At 44.2% G+C, this 17,286-nt stretch overlaps 1 protein-coding gene across 1 annotated transcript in view; it reads right to left on the bottom strand.

Annotated features, from left to right (window-relative positions):
* AKR1D1 (aldo-keto reductase family 1 member D1) overlaps positions 1 to 15,151 on the bottom strand; it is a 79,604-nt gene extending 64,453 nt beyond the window's left edge. Inside the window, exon 1 of the mRNA XM_060245655.1 lies at positions 14,662 to 15,151. Coding sequence (XP_060101638.1) covers positions 14,662 to 14,757 — 96 coding nt within the window. The 5' untranslated portion in view covers positions 14,758 to 15,151. The remainder of the gene's footprint in view (positions 1 to 14,661) is intronic.
* Between the last annotated feature and the right edge of the window lie 2,135 nt (positions 15,152 to 17,286).

Genomic DNA, 17,286 nt, shown 5'->3' with positions numbered 1-17,286 from the left:
GGAATTGATCAGCTGAGCTGGGGAAAGCAGAAGTCTAGGGGCAGAGTTACTGCTACAGCAGAATCAGTCTCTGTGTCATGATGCTTGGCCAGCACATGAAGCAATTTATGTACAAAAAGCTTGCAATGCCCAGCCATTTCATGTTTCCCCCTGAGTCCTAGGCTTAGTGAGCACTGACTATGAGAGTGGGTTGGGGAAAGGGTTTGCTCCCCACTCCAGGCAGCATGGGGTCATCAGCAACGAAATATTGCAAGAGTGTTAATGTTTTAAGCATGTTTGTATTTAAAGTTTTTTAAAAAACTTTGTGTTTGTCTGTGACCATTATAAAGTTCATATCTCTGTTGCCTGGCATTACATTTTATGACAAACATGGCCTAGCCTGACAAGGTCACATTTAGGTCAGATGAACAAATGAGTTTGATACCCCTGGTAACTTCTCAGAAAGGAGACTTTGGAGAAACATCAGAATGTTTTTGAGAAAGTGTGACTATGCTGTGGAGGGCAGGAGACAGAAATGGTACTGAATGGCTATGATCACACACACAAAATGTGTTTTCAATCCACTTTCAACCCACTTTCTAACTGGATTTTGTCAGTTCACACAGTAGAATCAAGTTGGAAAGTGCATTGAAAGTGGATTGAAAGTGCATTAGTTAGTGTGCATGATCGCATCCCTAGGAAGGCTGGGCAAGGGCCAGGGTAGCTAAATAATATTGTGAACTGTCTATAATATTGTGAACTGTCTCGGGGACCAGTTAAAATCAAAAAGTAGTCAGTAAGTATACTGACTAAACCAACCAGCCAGTTCCTTGGCTTCAGGCTTCTAGCCAGATCTGATAATACTACAAGGGATTATTTTTCAATAGAAATGAGCCCCTGGAATCCACTGTCTGAGCTAGTGTCTTCTGAGAGAAATCATCAGAAATAGACTATCCACAATAATCCAGCTTGGTGAAAGCAATAAATAAATTGGGATCATGGCAGACTACAATGTAAAATAATAATAATTTTAAAAAATCCACCATGTGCAAATTGACTGTTCTTATCCAAATAAATATATTTGTATAATAAGCCCATATAAATCCAACTTCACAGAAGACCACCTCTTGGAGCTTGCAAAGTAGTTGTAAAAGGACATCTCGCTAGCACAAAAGTTCCAAATTATTAGCAAAATCACATCAACGGACATTCAATAGTATCCATTTCAAGCTATCTCTTTTTCAAGAGCTGATGATCCTTGTATATTGAGTGGGCCTGCATAAAACATATAAAAAACCTAATACATGTTTTTTAAAAAAATTATTATCATAATTATTAATTTCAAAACCCATCTATGTTATACTTTGATAACAGCATCCAAATCCATCAAAAACATACTGAAAGACACCACTAGTTACAGGGTATTTTCATAATGGAACACATTCACCTTCCCATTTACTATGAATCATTTCATTCATTCACACACACTAAATAACATGCTTTGCAACTGGATTTTTACTCTGTAAGAATTGCAAAATTCACTTGCAACCAGTTGCCATGTGAGTGCACCCATTAATAAATTTCCAAGTGGGCATTGTACTCTTGATTAGTGTGGCTTCAAGCCTCAAAAAAATAGGACTAGGTTTTGGCAGATGTAAATAATGAATCACACTGAAAGAGTATTTCTTAAAGGTGCCATATCACAATACAGAAGGTAGTCATTACACAAGTATAGAACATAATAAGATGGTATCTCATATAAGGACACAACATCTTGTAATATAAGTTAAAGGTACCTCATCTCAGTATAAAGAGTAATCATTACCCATCTATGTTATACTTTAAAATTCCATTATAGCATTCAAATTTATCAGAAACATACTTACAACCTCCATTAGTTACAGGATATTTTCATAATGGAATGCATTCACATCCTCATATACCATGAAACATGAATAAGTTTCCAAGAAAGAGCTGCATTCTTGCTTATTGTGGCTAAAAAAAGGTAAAGGTAGTCCCCTGTGCAAGCACCAGTCGTTTCTGACTCTGGGGTGATGTTGCTTTCACAATGTTTTCATGGCAGACTTTTTATGAGGTGGTTTGCCACTTCCTTCCCCAGTCATCTACACTTTCACCCCAGCAAGCTGCGTACTCATTTTACCAACCTCAAAAGGATGGAAGGCTGAGTCAACCTGGAGCCAGCTACCTGAACCCAGCTTCCACCGGGATAAAACTCAGGTCATGAGCAGGGAGCTCAGACTGCAGTACTGCGGCTTTTCCACTCTGTGCCATGGGGCTCTTCTTACTGTGGCTACAAGCTTCCAAAAAAAAATAGAACTAGGTTTCACAGGAGTGAGTCATGAATCATATTGAAAGAGTATTTCTTAGAAGGGCCACATCATAATATAGAAGGTAGTCATTACACCAATATAGACCATAAGAAGGTGGTATCTCATGTAGGGACACATCATCTTATACGATAAGTTAAAGTTACCTCATCTTATCATTATACAAATGTAAACAATAATAAGGTGATATTATACAGCAGCTCAACCCAGTTATCATAGTTGGAACTTCATAAGGAAACTTATTGTGCCATTTTATCCAAGATACAAAACCTAATAGTGAAAAAACCTGCTCATATGTCAAAGATGCCACTAAAGATACTACATAGAGAAACTTGGTTATAAAAATCAATGTAGTGGTTATAATTACCATAAACTTAACCTGTTGTGTGCAGCCTTAAAGGGACATGCTATATATAATTACAGAAAACATACCAATTCATTATTCTGATTTAGTGCCATTGTCTTAAAACTATGAACAAAGCATACCTCTTGGCCTCTTGATGTAGCAGATCTAACTGTGATGTTAGCAATCATCTGATGTAGCAATCAAACTGTTGATATAGCAATCTAACTTTGACAACTCTGTTATAAGGATATGTTTTTTAATCTAAGATCTTTCAGTGCATGTTCATCATCAAAAGGAGATTCACCAAAGGGCATGTCACTTTGTTTTTAATGACAGCATTTAAACTGAGCTAACATTACTGTTTACATTTGTATTATGATTCATGGTTCACACCTGGAAAACCTAGTCCTGTTTTGTGGAGGCTTGTAACCTCAGTAAGCAAGAACGCAACACCCACTTGGAAACTTATTAATGGATACATTCACATGATGACTGGTTGCAAGTGGATTTTGCTATCCTTACATAGTAAGAATCCAGTTGTAAAGCACATTAGTTAGTGTGTATGAACGCATCAAATGATTTATGGTAAATGAGGAGGTGAATGTGTTCCATCATGAAAATATCCTGTAACTAGTGGTGTCTGTCAGTATGTTTCAGATGGATTTGGATGCTACTATCAAAGTATAACATAGGTGCGTTTTGAAACTAATTCATCCCAACCGCCTGCAACTTCGTTGTAAGGACAGAGGGACACATTTGCCATCCTTGGGGGAAGAGAGGAAGATTGACAGCCCAGTGGACTTGTGCTTGGGGGCAGGGCTGGCTGCAGCAGCAGTGCGCCTTCCCCGCTCATGCCAGTCTCTGTCTGGCGATTATCTGCTGCTGTTAGGTCTCTGGTGAACGCGAGGACATTGATTGGAGTATCTCCATTATATGGCCGGTTTAACCCTCCCTCCCTCTCTCTCCCCCCCCTTTTAAAAAAGGTGTTTCTTGGGTTAGGCTTTTTGCTGGCTTGGAGTACAAACTCCTCTGGGGGTTGCGTGTGGGGGCAGTATTGTGGAAACCACTTTTTCCCTTGTTGGTATTGGATCTGGTAGTGGGTGATGTGAAAGGCCTCTACCAAAAAAACTTTTTTGGGGGGGGGGGGCGTAATTTAGCTATAGTGTTGTAGCAGCCATTTTGGGAGCTGTGGAGAAGGGGCCATTTTGGCTGCAGCTTTGCTATTGTCTCTGGGGGCTTTCTTGTTGAAGAAGGCGGCAGCCATTTTAGGTGCTGTGCAGGAGCAGCCATTTTAGTGGAATTTTTGGCAGTTTTTTGCTTTTAGTAGTTCAGGCCGGTATTGTAAAAATGCCTGGGAAAAAAGGTACGGGGAAGTTACACAAGAAACAACAGACTCTGCTGCATTATATGCCTTGAGTACTCTGCTAGCCCCAATAATCCTTCATGAGAAACAAGCCAAGGTCCAGTGCTCTGTAAGAAATCCTATCTTCCACTAAATATAGGGTTGCCAAGTCCCCAGCTTCCCATAGTGGGGGACTTTCACGAATGCAATGTGTGCGTGCTTCACGATGACATCACCTGGAAGTAACATCATCAAAATGACAGCACCTGTATGGGGCAACTCTAGGCATTTCCGGGAAAACTCTATGGCTTTTCTGGCCACTCTAGCCATTTGGGAGGGAAAAACTCTATGGTACCTATTGTACCATAGAATTTCCCCTCCCAAATGGCTAGAGTGTCTGGGAAAACCATAGAGTTTCCCCGGAAATGCCTAGAGCAGCCGTGCACGGGCACCGCCATTTTGATGACATCACTTTTGGATGATGTCATCGCACTAACGATGTAGGGGGAGGTTTCCCCCGCTGGCCCAATGTGGAATCCCCCACCCAGACGGGGGGCTTAGCAGCCGTAACTAAATACCTCGCCTCACCATTCTGCTGATTGTCGGAGCATGTGTGCCAGGCAGAGGAAAGCAGTTGGCATGGTGCCTTTAGTCTCCATGTATGCACACTAGCAACATGGATCTCTAAAAAAAAATGCAGCAAAAGAGGAAGCAACTCTATAGGAGCTCATGACACACCAGAAGGTGCTTCAGTCCAAGGGCTGAAGGCTTCTGCCTTGCACAGAAGAAAATTAGAAATGACTACTGTCCCTAAAGAATTCAGAGTGTATCCAGACATATCTACAGGTCACCAGCATTTTCTTCTGCTATTTCAGCCCAGTTCTCACCTCACAATTCCACAGACCTACACTGCAATCCTAAACTGAGTTACAGCCATCTAAACCTGTTGAGTTCAATGGATTTACAAGCAAGCATCTGTGGTTGTGATTGCTAGTAACTTTCAGTAGTCTTGTAGGGATGTTAGCCCCCAGGAAGGACCTGGGTATCCCCCAGAATAACAGATCACTTCTCCTAGAGAAAATGGATGTTTTGAAGGGTAGAATCTATGGCACTGTACCAGACTGAGGAGCCTGTCCTCCCCAGACTCCACCCCCAAATCTTCAGGAGGTTCCCAACCAAAAGCTGGCACCCTACAGTGCCTCCCATGGCCAGGGAGGACCTGGCAACCCTACTAGTCTGTCTAGCCTCTCCCCACATGCAGGTTGAGTGCCATTTTTAAAATGCCATATATGTTCAGTTAAAATGTGGCAAATGTGCTTCCATGGTAGTGTGACTGCTCAAAATTATGTACATCTGGACAGATCCCTGAAGGACTAGAATGGGCCTCTTTCATTACTCATGTTGCAAAGTTGCATTCCAGTTCAGACAATTTGCTCTTTTCCCCCCTCTCTCCCCCCCCTTTTTAAAAGGCTGCCTGCTTTTAACATTTTAGCTAGTAATATTAGAATTTCAACTAGCAATATTTTTAATCTCCTCCCTGGAATCTAAACAATCTCTGCTGTCTACACAGAGATATTCACTTTGCTAAATTCATACACCTGGACGCCAAAGCTTTTAAGGTTTCTGTGCAGTCCCTAAACTGCAAAGATAATATTCCTTGTTTTTCAATGTTTATTCACCTAAGCACTGTAATACAAGAGAAAGCCCTCAGATGCCTGGAGCAGTCACTCATCCAAGCCAGTGGCATTGCCAGCCCATTCTTGGCAGGGCTTTTATGCCTTTAATAGCTGCTTGATATGAAAACTTTCCGCATCACTTCCTTGCCCACCAGAAAAGAGACATTGGCTAACTTTCTGCATGATTATGTAATTTTGAGAAATTCCACTCTGATAAATGGGATTTCAAAGCAAGCTGAAGATTTAAGACTCAAATGAAATAAGCCTCAACAAGGAATCAAGTTATGTCAAACCAAAATAAAATTTGAGTGGGTATGCCTCGGCGTTCTGATCTTTGAAAGGCTGCCGCGAACAATGAGCCAAAGCAAAGAATTTATTTAGGCTGTCTGTCGCCTCTCTGTGGATGGAACCTTGACAGGCAGGAACCCAACTGGTGCAGTGATTAAAAGAGCTGTACAGATTGCAGATCTGTTGGGGTACCTTTAAAGACAAAATTTTTACATGGGGAAGGGGGGGGGAGATGGAGAAATGGCTTAAAATTTAAGAAAGCATTTCCAAATACGAGCCTATTTTGTCCATTAGAAGTGGGCTTAAGTCTGATGATGAATTTCCATTACAGATTTTAAGAGCCAGGTAGGTAAACATCTGTCAAGAACAATTTATGATATAAGCTCTCCTCAGTTTAATTAGCTGATTTAGACTATACAAAGATTCCCAGGTCCCAGTCCTTGAATTCTGTTATTCTTGTTTGTACATGAAGAAGGGGCTTAAACTCCATTAACTTTCCCTGCATGACATTTCCAGTATAAATACAATACAAGAAACCCCCCCACCCTGAACCTCGGGTTCCTAGCTCCCTCTCTTCCTGCTGATGAAGTTCAAAAGATTCTTCCCTTCGAACAGACATCTGCCTTCGAACAGACATCTTCTGTGAAAATGCCACCTTAAGACCTTTTCTGCTCACAGGAGCCAATCTTTGCTGATCAGTAGATTAGGGACACCCCTCCCTTTTAAAAACTGCAGCTCTCCAGACATCTTTCAGTTAGATTAATTTTAGCCACCTCTCTCGCAAACTGTTTGAGAAGGCTTAACAAAACATTAAATTATAAAATAATCAACTGCAATTTAAGACAAACAGCAGCAATAAATAATCAAACAAGCAAACAATAGCATAAAATAGAAAACAACCAAGAATGCAGCAGCTGCAAAAAAAACCCCTCAAAACCCCAAAGCATGATCAAAGTACACATAGAAGGCGATGAACCAAGTATAGGGTTGCCAAATCCAATTCAAAAAATATCTGGGGACTTTGCGGGTGGGGCCAGGAGACATTGGGGGTGGAACCATGAGCAAGGTTGGAACAAGTACAATTGAACTCCAAAGGGAGTTCTGGCCCTCACATTGAAAGGGACTGCACATCTTTTCAATGCCTTCCCTCCATTAGAAATAATGAAGGATAGGGGCACCTTCTTTGGGACCTCATAGAATTGACCCCCCTGGTCCAATCCTTTTGAAACTTGGAGGGTGTTTTGAGGAAAGGCATCAGATGCTATGCTGCAAATTTGGTGCCTCTACCTCAAAGAAACCTCCCCCAGAGCCCCAGACACCTGTGGATCAATTTCCCATTATTCCCTATGGGAATCTTTCTCCATAGGGAATAATAGAGTGCCCAGTAAACATTTCCCTCCCCCCGCCCCAGGTTTCTAAAGCTTTCTAAAGCGGGGAAGGGCCTCCAAACCGGGGAATCCCCTGCCCCAACATGAGGATTTGCAACCCTCCCTCTCTCTCACACACACTCACACACTTACTGTGTCAGGATACTTGCTCTGAAAATGAAAGCAAAACAAACGGAAGCTGCAGCTGACCTTCCCCATGAAGTGCTTCCTGTTTCCGGCTTGCTGCTCAACTTTAAAGGCACACAAACAACAGAAACACACATTTTAAAATGGGACCTGTTTGCAGATTACTAAACCTGCCAGAGTACTAGAGGTACATGGTGGCTGTGGGGGCGGGGCTTCCCCCCACCAGCCAGCTGGCTGGGGGGCGGGGGGAAGCCTGTAAAACTGGGGGATCCCCCGCTGGGACCTGGGAATTGTGAAGCCTACCAAGTAACTCTAAAATTAACAAGGCAATAAAAACAGGCAGTAAAAGGGGCAGGGAGCAAAACCCTAAAGTAAAAACTCAGGCCAATTAAACTTTTTGGCATCTTGAGAAGCAACAAGCAGGTGCCAGGCAAGCTTCCAGGATATGGTTGGTAGCTCCAGGTTGGGATATATCTGGAGATTTTGGGGGAAGAGCCTGAGGAGGGCAGGGTTTGGGGAAGGGAGGGACCCCAGTGGGGTATAATGCCATAGATTCTACCTTCCAAAGCAGCTATTTTCTCCAGGGGAGCAGATCTGTTGCCTGGAGATCAGTTGTAAGAGGAGGAGATTACAAACTATTTCCCTTCCTCTTCCCATAACAGACACCCTGTGAGGTAGATGGAGCTAAAAGATCTTTTCAGAATTGCTCTGAGAGAACTGTGGCTTGCCCAAGGTCACCCAGCAGCTGCATGTGGAGAAGTGGGGAATCACACTCAGTTTTCTCAGATTAAAGTCCATGCTGTTAACCATTCCACCAAACTGGCCACTGCCTGGAGGCTGGCAACCCTATTCCAGGGAGCAGATTATTCCAGTGCTTAAAAACGTTCTCTCTATTTGGCACCTGTGCCACTTCTTTGGCTAGAAGCACATGAAGCTAGGCTCAAATGGAAGATGAGCAGGATTATGTGAATGGAGGCTTTGCTGCAGTTAGTAAGAGTGGGTTCTGAGTAAGAGCAGTTTGAAATGCTCCGATTTAGTAGCTGAAGAAGAATCTTTTGCCAACCTTAATTTATGCTTTTCAGGTTGCGTTAAAGGCACAAGAAGATGACCAGTAAATGACAGTCTCCGTCCTTCCAATAAAAGATTTACAGGGTTGCCAATGTCAGTCTCAATGGAGGTTCTGTGTGCGAAAGGCAGAAAAGTCAACTAACACAGTCTTTGCATCGCTATAAAACAAGAGGATAATCTGCACCCACAGCCTCCAGGTGGGGATCCTCCAGAATTACAGCTCATTTCCAAACTACAGGGATCAGTTCCCCTGGAGACAATGGATGTTTTAGGAGGGTGAAATCTATAGAATTGTACCCCACTGAGGTCCCTGTCCGTTTCAAGCTCCTTCCGCAAACCTCCAGATATTTCCAAGCTGGATCTGGAAACCCTACTCCCCCATCCCCTGCTGGCGAGCAGGAGGGACCTGGCAATCCTAGCTGCCTCTTTCACCCAACCACCCCCGAGTGTCTTCTTGGTTCACAGGCACTGCAATCCAGTTTACTCAGTCAGGACACAGAGAGATGCACTCTCAACAGAACACACTTTCCTTGGAGAGCCATCCAAGGCTAAATATTTTCCAGATTTTAATATCTTCCTGCCTGGGCTGGTGTTTAACTGCAAAAAGTTAAGGTGGCATGTGACTGGTTTCATTATATATGAAAGCAATGCTCTTTTATTGCATTTTTCCTTCTTAAACTGATCTACCTACTGAGATCCTTGGGGAAAGAGCGAGAGGGGGACTGAACCACAATCAGACATCTGCCTGTTAGGCTGAAACTGAACAGGTTCCCTTTTCCCCCAGCGATGGAGGGATATTACCCTGCAATTTCTTTGGCTGCAGTATTATTCCCAGTAAAACATTATAAAAAACACCCTTGTAGGTACCTTAAAAAAATGACATGTTTATAAGGTTTTGTTCACTGGGGCTCACTCTCATCCTAAGATGTGGGCTGTAGTCCATGGAGGTGCATGCCACAATAAATCTGCCACTAGACGCCTTTTTGTTCTGCTCACAGACCAAAGCAACCACCTTTCTGGAATAAGCAAAAACTGGCGCTCTCTCTTGTTCAGCCTCCAAGGCACTCATTCATGTGGATTCTGCTTTGATCTTATTTACCCAGAAGTGTTTGCTGGCAAATGCTCCTGTACACACACACATTGTTGCTAGCATGCTGAATACAGCAAGCAGGATCAAAACATACAAGAAAGTGTGGATTCTAACACTCCTTTCTCTTGTTGCCCTCCAGCTTTTAGTTCCAAGCGCAAGATGGAGAGATCCCATCTTTCCTCCAATGAACTCGGGTTGTTCATATGTGGTTCTCTGTGCCCCATTTTACACTCACAAAAACCCAGCAAGATAAATTAGCATGTGAGTGGCCAAAAGTGACCAGCAACCTTCATCGCAAAGTAAGGATCTGAACCTGGGTCTCCCAAATCCTAATCCAACTACACCTTCACACTGAGTGTCAATACAAAAATTGAGGAGGGACAAGCCAGGACATAGAGGGCACTTTCACATAAGCTTAATAATGCAGTTTAGTGATGGTTTGCAAATGGATTTAATCTTTCACACAAATACAGTTGCAAAGTGCACAGAAAGTGGATTGAAAGTGCATTATTCAGTGTGTGTGTTTATGTGTGTGAGAGAAAGTGCCCATAGATAAGAAAGGAAAGTTCATAGGGCAGCTTATTCATTCACCACACCATTATTTATTTCATTATTACCCCAACTTTTTCTCCAATGGAATCCAAAGCATCTAACATTATTCTCTCCTCCTCCATTTTTATACTCACAACCATCCTGTGAGGTGGGTTATGCTGAGAGTGTGTCACTGGCCCAAGGTCACCCAGCCAGCTTCTACAGTAAAGTTAGAACTTGGGTCTCCCAGATCCTTGTCCAACAATCTAACCACTACACCACACTGGACTTAAAACTCGTGTTAAAGCAACAGAGTACAGTACAGAAGGGAGGAGGCAGGGGTTTGTTTGCCTCTCCTTTCCCTTTAAGCTCCATTTTCTGAATGTGAAAGACCATCAGCCCCACCCCCCCACCCCTGCAGGTGAGAAGGTATGCATTCACAATGCATGTGACTCTCCTGTCTAATCTATGCCATGTTTTGAAATATGGGCAAAGCGAGAGCAGGTTGTAAGCATCAGGTGCAGTACAATACATTTTAGATCAGCAAAAAGGGATAAGCGTGTCTGCCTGAGACACCAAGGGGGCACATAGATGCTCAGGACTCTTCCAATGGTTGGTTCTGGCATTTGGAGATCCTGGAGCCCTGGGAATTGAGCTACCGGAATCCAGTCTTTTGTTGCAGGCACATTCCTTTGAAAGCATCTGAGCCAGCTGTAAGACAGTCTCACGCACAATTGATTCATCTTTTATATTTGCTCAGTGCAGCAGGGCTGACTGATGGGCAAAGCAAAGCTTCAAAAGGATATTGGAGGTGAGGGAAATCTTTTTATCCCCTTCTGGCCCAAACAGCCTCTGGCCCACAGCACCTGTCCCTTTGGAAATCTCAGCCCCAAGGTGCTTACAGTCTTCTTCAGCTCTTAGGCAATGTGTTCTCTGAATCAACACAATGCCTGTGCAAGGATGCAGGTTTTTTAAGATCGCATTTCAGCTTCCCTTCATGTTACAACTGGGTGACTGCAGTCCAGATTTCTAGGAACAGCAGCTAAACCACAGACGCTGATGAGGCTAAACTGACCGGGTTCCTTCTCAGATTCCTTCCCGGTTTAGCATCTTTTAACTGAAATCAATAGCAGGCAGACTGCCATCAAGAGAATGGGGTCCATATGGGATGCCTTTTCCAATTATTGGAAGGGGGGTAGGTAGATGTGCAGCTGCTGTTCGACAAACTTTCCTTTGTTGTGAGGAAGTCACCACACTGTGTTTTAGTGCTGGGTGGGGGGAGTATGATTTCTTTTCTGCTTGCTAACATACCAGTTTATTTTCTGTGGCACAGTGTGTTATAGGCACCTCTTGTCTTGCTTAAGAAGTTGTGATAAGAGGTTGCTAATGGCTTTTGCTGGTCCTACACTGGTCCAGTTAGCAGCAACTTAGTACACATAACATTAACAAACCACAGAGATAAATGGATGGGGGAAGCTTCATCTCTGCATTCTGTTGAAGAAGAGATTGGATTCATACCCCACTCTTCATTTGGGGAGTCTCAGAGTGGCTCATAATCTCCTTTGCCTTCCCCTCCCCACAAGAGACAGCCTGTGGGGTAGGGGGAACTGAGAGAGCTCTTTCAATAACTGCTCTTGAGAGAACAACTCCGAAAAGGGCTTGTGACTGACTCAAAGTTACCCCAGCAGGCTGCATGTGAAGGAATGGGGAATCAAACCTGGTTCCCTAGATTACAGTCCATGTTCCTAACCACTACATCAAACAGCCTGTCATAAAGGCATAGAGGTGTGATGGGAGGGGGAAGGTGGCAAATCATTTCCTAAAAAACAAATTACATAGATTGGAGTTACCATCATTTCATTGTCAATGATTCTATATTTTATTTGTTAAAAAACCCTTCTTTCCAAGCTAAGCATCCTGACTGCTGTGCTACACACTACGTCCTTTAAAAACCAAAAGGAATGAAAGCTCTTTCGTATAAACATGGAATCATGGAGCTGGAAGGGGCCATAGAGGCCATCTAGTCTAATCACCTGCTCAGTGCAGGATCAGCCTACAGAATCCCTGACAAGTGTTTGTTCAGATGCTGCTTAAAGACTGCCAGTGAGCAGGTGCTCATCACCTCCCTAGGCAGCTGATTCCACTGCTGAACTACTTTTACTGTAAAAAAGTTTTCCTAATATCTGGTTACCACCTTTCCACTCACTATCTGGACCCATCCTTGTTTGTTTTTGGAATCTGTGTGTATGTGTGTGAAGAGGTGGGGGGGGGGATGTCTTTTCAAAATAGTTCTTTGAAGAAGGGGAGCACGTAACTTCCAGGAACACAGGCACAGACTTACCTCCTTTAAACAAAGGGAAAAGAAATTTTCCTGTCCTACTACTACACTACATCTCTCCTGGCAAGCTTCATTTGATGAAGCCAAGAAGCTAAGTGCTACATTTGCTCTCTTAGAACCAATAAATTCTACAACCTGGAAGAGACATCATACTGTTCCACATGTCTGCAAGAGCATTCCCTCAGACAAACACAGAAGCTGGTTCACACATGACTGCCTGTCACTTGATGGGTTACAGAAGAAGAGAAGAGACTGGATTTATACCCTGCCTTTCACTAGCCAAAGGAGCATCAAAGCAGTTTACAAATCTCCTTTCCCTTCCCCGCCCCAGAACAGACACCCTGTGGGGTAGGTGGGGCTGAGAGAGCTCTCCCAGAACTGCTCTTGAGCAGAACAACCTTGAGAGAACTTGTGGCTGACCCAAGGTCACATCACCAGGTGCATGTGTAGGAGTGGGGAATCAAAGTGAGTTCTCTCAGATAAGAGTCCATGCACTTAACCACTACACCAAACAGTGCCAAGGTGAGTGACTCTCTCATGCCATCCCAGATCAATCACCACAGATTGAATCATCTCCTTGCCTTGGTTGTGATGCTGTTCAATGGAACCGTGCTTAGCTGCCAGTCACGTCATGTGCCAAGCAATCAATCAGAAACCAATTACCTATTTACCTAAAATAGCTGTCATGTGACAGATCTGCACCTTGTGGTTATACATGGCCATACACAAAAACTAGTAGCCGAGAGTGATTTGAGAAAAATTCTGAAACCAAAAGAGAAAATGCACAGCCTGATCTGTTGTGTATGCTTCATTCAGAAGCAAGTCCTGTTCCTTTTACTTCATAGAGTTGGAAGGGACCTCCAGGGTCATCTAGCCCAACCCCCTGCACAACGCAGGAAATTCACAAACAACGCCCCCCCCCCCCACACACACAGTGATACCTTCTCCATGCCCAGAACAAACATGGCAATGAACCTCCAGGATCCCTAGCCAAACTAGCCTGGAGAAAAACTGCTGTCTGACCTTGACCCCAAAGTGATGATCAGCATTTCCCTGGACATGTTAGAAGGGACCATGAGAATGAAGCACTGATGCAACGCTCCCTGCCCTCCTTCCCAGAATCCAACTAGGTTCACAGAATCAGCATTGCTGTCAGATGGCCAGCTGATTCCCCTGGATTGCAGTTTTAGGAAGCTCCGTCAGGACACAGGACAGCTGCTGGGAGGCAAAAACATCACTAACATCTTGTGGACACATTTCCAGAAGCACCATGGGTGGCAAGCAGAAGCGCTTCTGGGCAAGACACCAGTAATGGGCTGGAGGATATTCCCAGTGAATTTGCCATCACTGCCTCCTCCTAGATTGACATCACTGCAACCAGAAGATGATCAAAAGCAGAAGATGCACTCTTGCCCAACGTCACTCTCAAAGCTGTGAGTAGAGGGTCATCCACCCACACCGCAAGGAATGCTCCTTGACTTCCACGAGAGTGAGCAATGCATGCTCTTTAACTGCCTGAGCCGCATCTTTGACACCACGCTCCTAAATTCTACTCACACCCTGATCTTTAACTCAGAAGTAAACCCCACTTCAAGCACTCCCTGGCATGCAAAAGCTATAAGGACGCAGTCACCTTGGTGATCCTAAGCTGTCTCTGGGGCTGATCAGGGGCTGAGCAGAATCCCTCCTGCTCTGACCTTGAGATTTACAAAAGGAAGAAAGGTGAGAAGGCGGAAGACAATAGGAGGAAAGAAATTCCATTGGACTCAGTAGAATCACTTTATGCAACATGCATGGCTTATCAGGCTAGACAAAGTGCAGCCATTTCAGCGTGGCTGGTATTGATTTTTCTGCCTGGGGAGCTTTGGTCAAAGGCCATAGAGACTGAGAAGGCAGATCAGACTTTCACAAACTACTATCCACATTGAAAGCCTCCATTCAATCCTAGCGGGGGTGGGGTTGGGGGGAGGGAAGGGGGAAGGTTCCTTCTGGGTAAAGCGTGCACCGGATTGCTTTGCAAGCAAAGAGTCCCAAGTCCATAAGAGACTAGGGCGGGGAGAGGGTAATACGTGAATTAAAAGCAATAAAACCCCCTGCCAATGGGTTGAGGGTCTGCCACACAGATAACCCCAGGCGTTTACCTTTTTGGGATCAGCATAGGTGCCAAGCCCAATCAGTGGGATAGTGTTGCCATCATTCAGACGCACGCGGTGGTTTTCAGTGGTGAGGTTCAGCATGATGCGCGCCAATTGCCCTTCCGATGCAGGCGAATCCTCAACGCGAGAGGAAAGTCGTCTTTTGTGTGAGCGAGCGTGCTCCAGGCTGCAGCCTCGCCTACAGGTAGAGGGCGCGAGAGAGCAAGAGCCGGCCCTCAACCATCTGCCTCTCGCAACCTGCTGTGGGCCCGTCGGCCGCTCGCCATCTATTTAAATGGCTTGGGGATTTCGTCACAGGGATGATTGGCAGGCGAGGCAACCCCCTCTTCTCCTCGGGCTTGGGCCTGAATGGGTCAAAAGAGGCGGGCAGGGAGAGAGAGAGTCAGGAGGAGCAGAAAGCTTTTCCCCTTCGCGAAGTGGAAAAAAAAAAGTGATGTCAACAGAGAGAGACCTTGTTTTTGCTGCCCGTGAACAACAGCAAAGAATACAACCTTTGGAACATTAACGGGCGGCTTTTGCAGCCTCTCTTTGACCCTGTGACAGCTCATGCTTTCTGACAGGTGTGTTCGGAAACAGCCTGTTGCCCTGGAAGCCCTCTTCCAAAGGATGTTGGGATAGATTGGTAGCTTCCCACTGTAGTAAAGTTGCAATACTGTGTACAATTCTGGTCACCGCACCTCAAAACAGGATATTATAGGATTGGAAAAAGTGCAGAAAAGGGCAAATAGAATGATTAAAGGTTTAAAACACTTTCCCTATGAAGAAAGGTTAAAACGCTTGGGGCTCTTTAGCTTGGAGAAACGTCGACTGCAGGATGACATGATAGAGGTTTACAAGATTATGCATGGGATGGAGGAAGTAGAGAAAGAAGTACTTTTCTCCCTTTCTCACAATACAAGAACTTGTGGGCATTCAATGAAATTGCTGAGCAGTCAGGTTAAAACAGATAAAAGGAAGTACTTCTTCACCCAAAGGGTAACATGTGGAATTCACTGCCGCAGGAGGTGGTGGCGGCTACAAACATAGCCAGCTTTAAGAAGGGATTGGATAAAAATATGGAGCAGAGGTCCATCAGCAGCTGTTAGCCACAGTGTGTGTGTGTGTGTGTGTGTGTATATATATATATATATATATATATATATATATATATATATATATATATATATATATATATATATATATGCGTGTGTATATACACACACACACATATTGGCCACTGTGTGACAGAGTGTTGGACTGGATGGGCCATTGGCCTGATCCAACATGGCTTCTCTTATGTTATGTTCTTATGCCACCTCTGGGTTAGGAAATACCTGGAGATTGGGGGGGAGGGCTTCAAGGGAGTATGATCCCATTGACTCCACCTCCCAAAGCGGCCATTTTTTCCAGGTGAACTGATCTCTGTCTGCTGGAGATCAGTTGTAATCCCAGGAGCTCTCTAGCCACAACCTGGAGGTTGGCAACTGTACCCTCTGGTGTCTCGTGGCCATACATGTATTTGGAATTTGACCTGGGGGTGGGGGTTAGATCAGCCCACAATCCTGCACATAGAGTTCCAAAGGATACCTGGGTGACTTCCATATGGGTTTTCTGCCCCAAGTTCAATGTTGTTGGGAAGCGGAGGCTCTGTTTCTCCACATCATCATGGTGCATTTGTGAATCTCAAGGGGTCTCCCTTTCTCAAACCTGATTTGCTCCATAGTTTGGGGAAATATGGCAGGAAAGTCTGGCTGGCGCTGTATGGGTGGGTAAACTTGGCTTTTCTGGCCCACATGGCAGCAATTTTCCTTTATCTCAGTGGCATCCATTTCCTTCTCAGCGTTTGTATTTTTAGGAAAGTAAGTCTCTAGCAGCTAGATCTTCTTCCCTTGTGGAGCTATAAAGGGGGAAAGCATATCTTTGCAACCAAAGGAACTAGAAACTTAATTTTAAAAAACACAGCAAAAGCTGGGAATTCAGAGAAGCTGATACATCTCTTGTTCCATTATTATATTGATATAAGAATATTTCAGTACCTTTTTAAAAATTGCAAAATCCCTGGTGGCCCAGGGGAAAGGGGTGGCCATTGCTGGGAGATCAAGGCAGGGGGAAAGTGCTTTGTCTGCAGCTACACCAGCAACGGAGACACCACAAAATCCCATCTCTGTGTGGAAGACACCTCTGTCCCTTTATCTTGTCAAGAGGAAAGAAGCCATTCCTTTAGCTTGTTTGTCTAGCCCAGTCCTTTTTGGGGGTGTATTTTTAAAGTGTTCCTCACCACCTAATCCAATTAAGTCCAGATTTCCCTTTAAGACACTTCAAATGATTAATTCCACTGCCACAGAAGGTGGTGGCGGCCACAAGTATAGCCACCTTCAAGAAGGATTTAGATAAAAATATGGAGCACAGGTCCATCAGTGGCTATTAGCCACAGTGTATGTGTGTATATAAATTTTTTTGCCACTGTGTGACACAGAGTGTTGGACTTGATGGGCCGTTGGCCTGATCCAACATGGCTTCTCTTATGTTCTTATGTCTGGAGACACCTCCCCCCCTTTAACAATTCACAGTTTTGTGACACTCAAATTTGCACAATATGTTTGCCATTTTTGTTGTTCCTCCTTACAAAGA

This window comes from Heteronotia binoei, chromosome 8 (assembly GCF_032191835.1).
Source record: "Heteronotia binoei isolate CCM8104 ecotype False Entrance Well chromosome 8, APGP_CSIRO_Hbin_v1, whole genome shotgun sequence".
NCBI classification, from domain to species: domain Eukaryota; kingdom Metazoa; phylum Chordata; class Lepidosauria; order Squamata; family Gekkonidae; genus Heteronotia; species Heteronotia binoei.
Note: the sequence above shows the minus strand (reverse complement) of the source record. Positions and strands in the feature narration are given on the sequence as shown.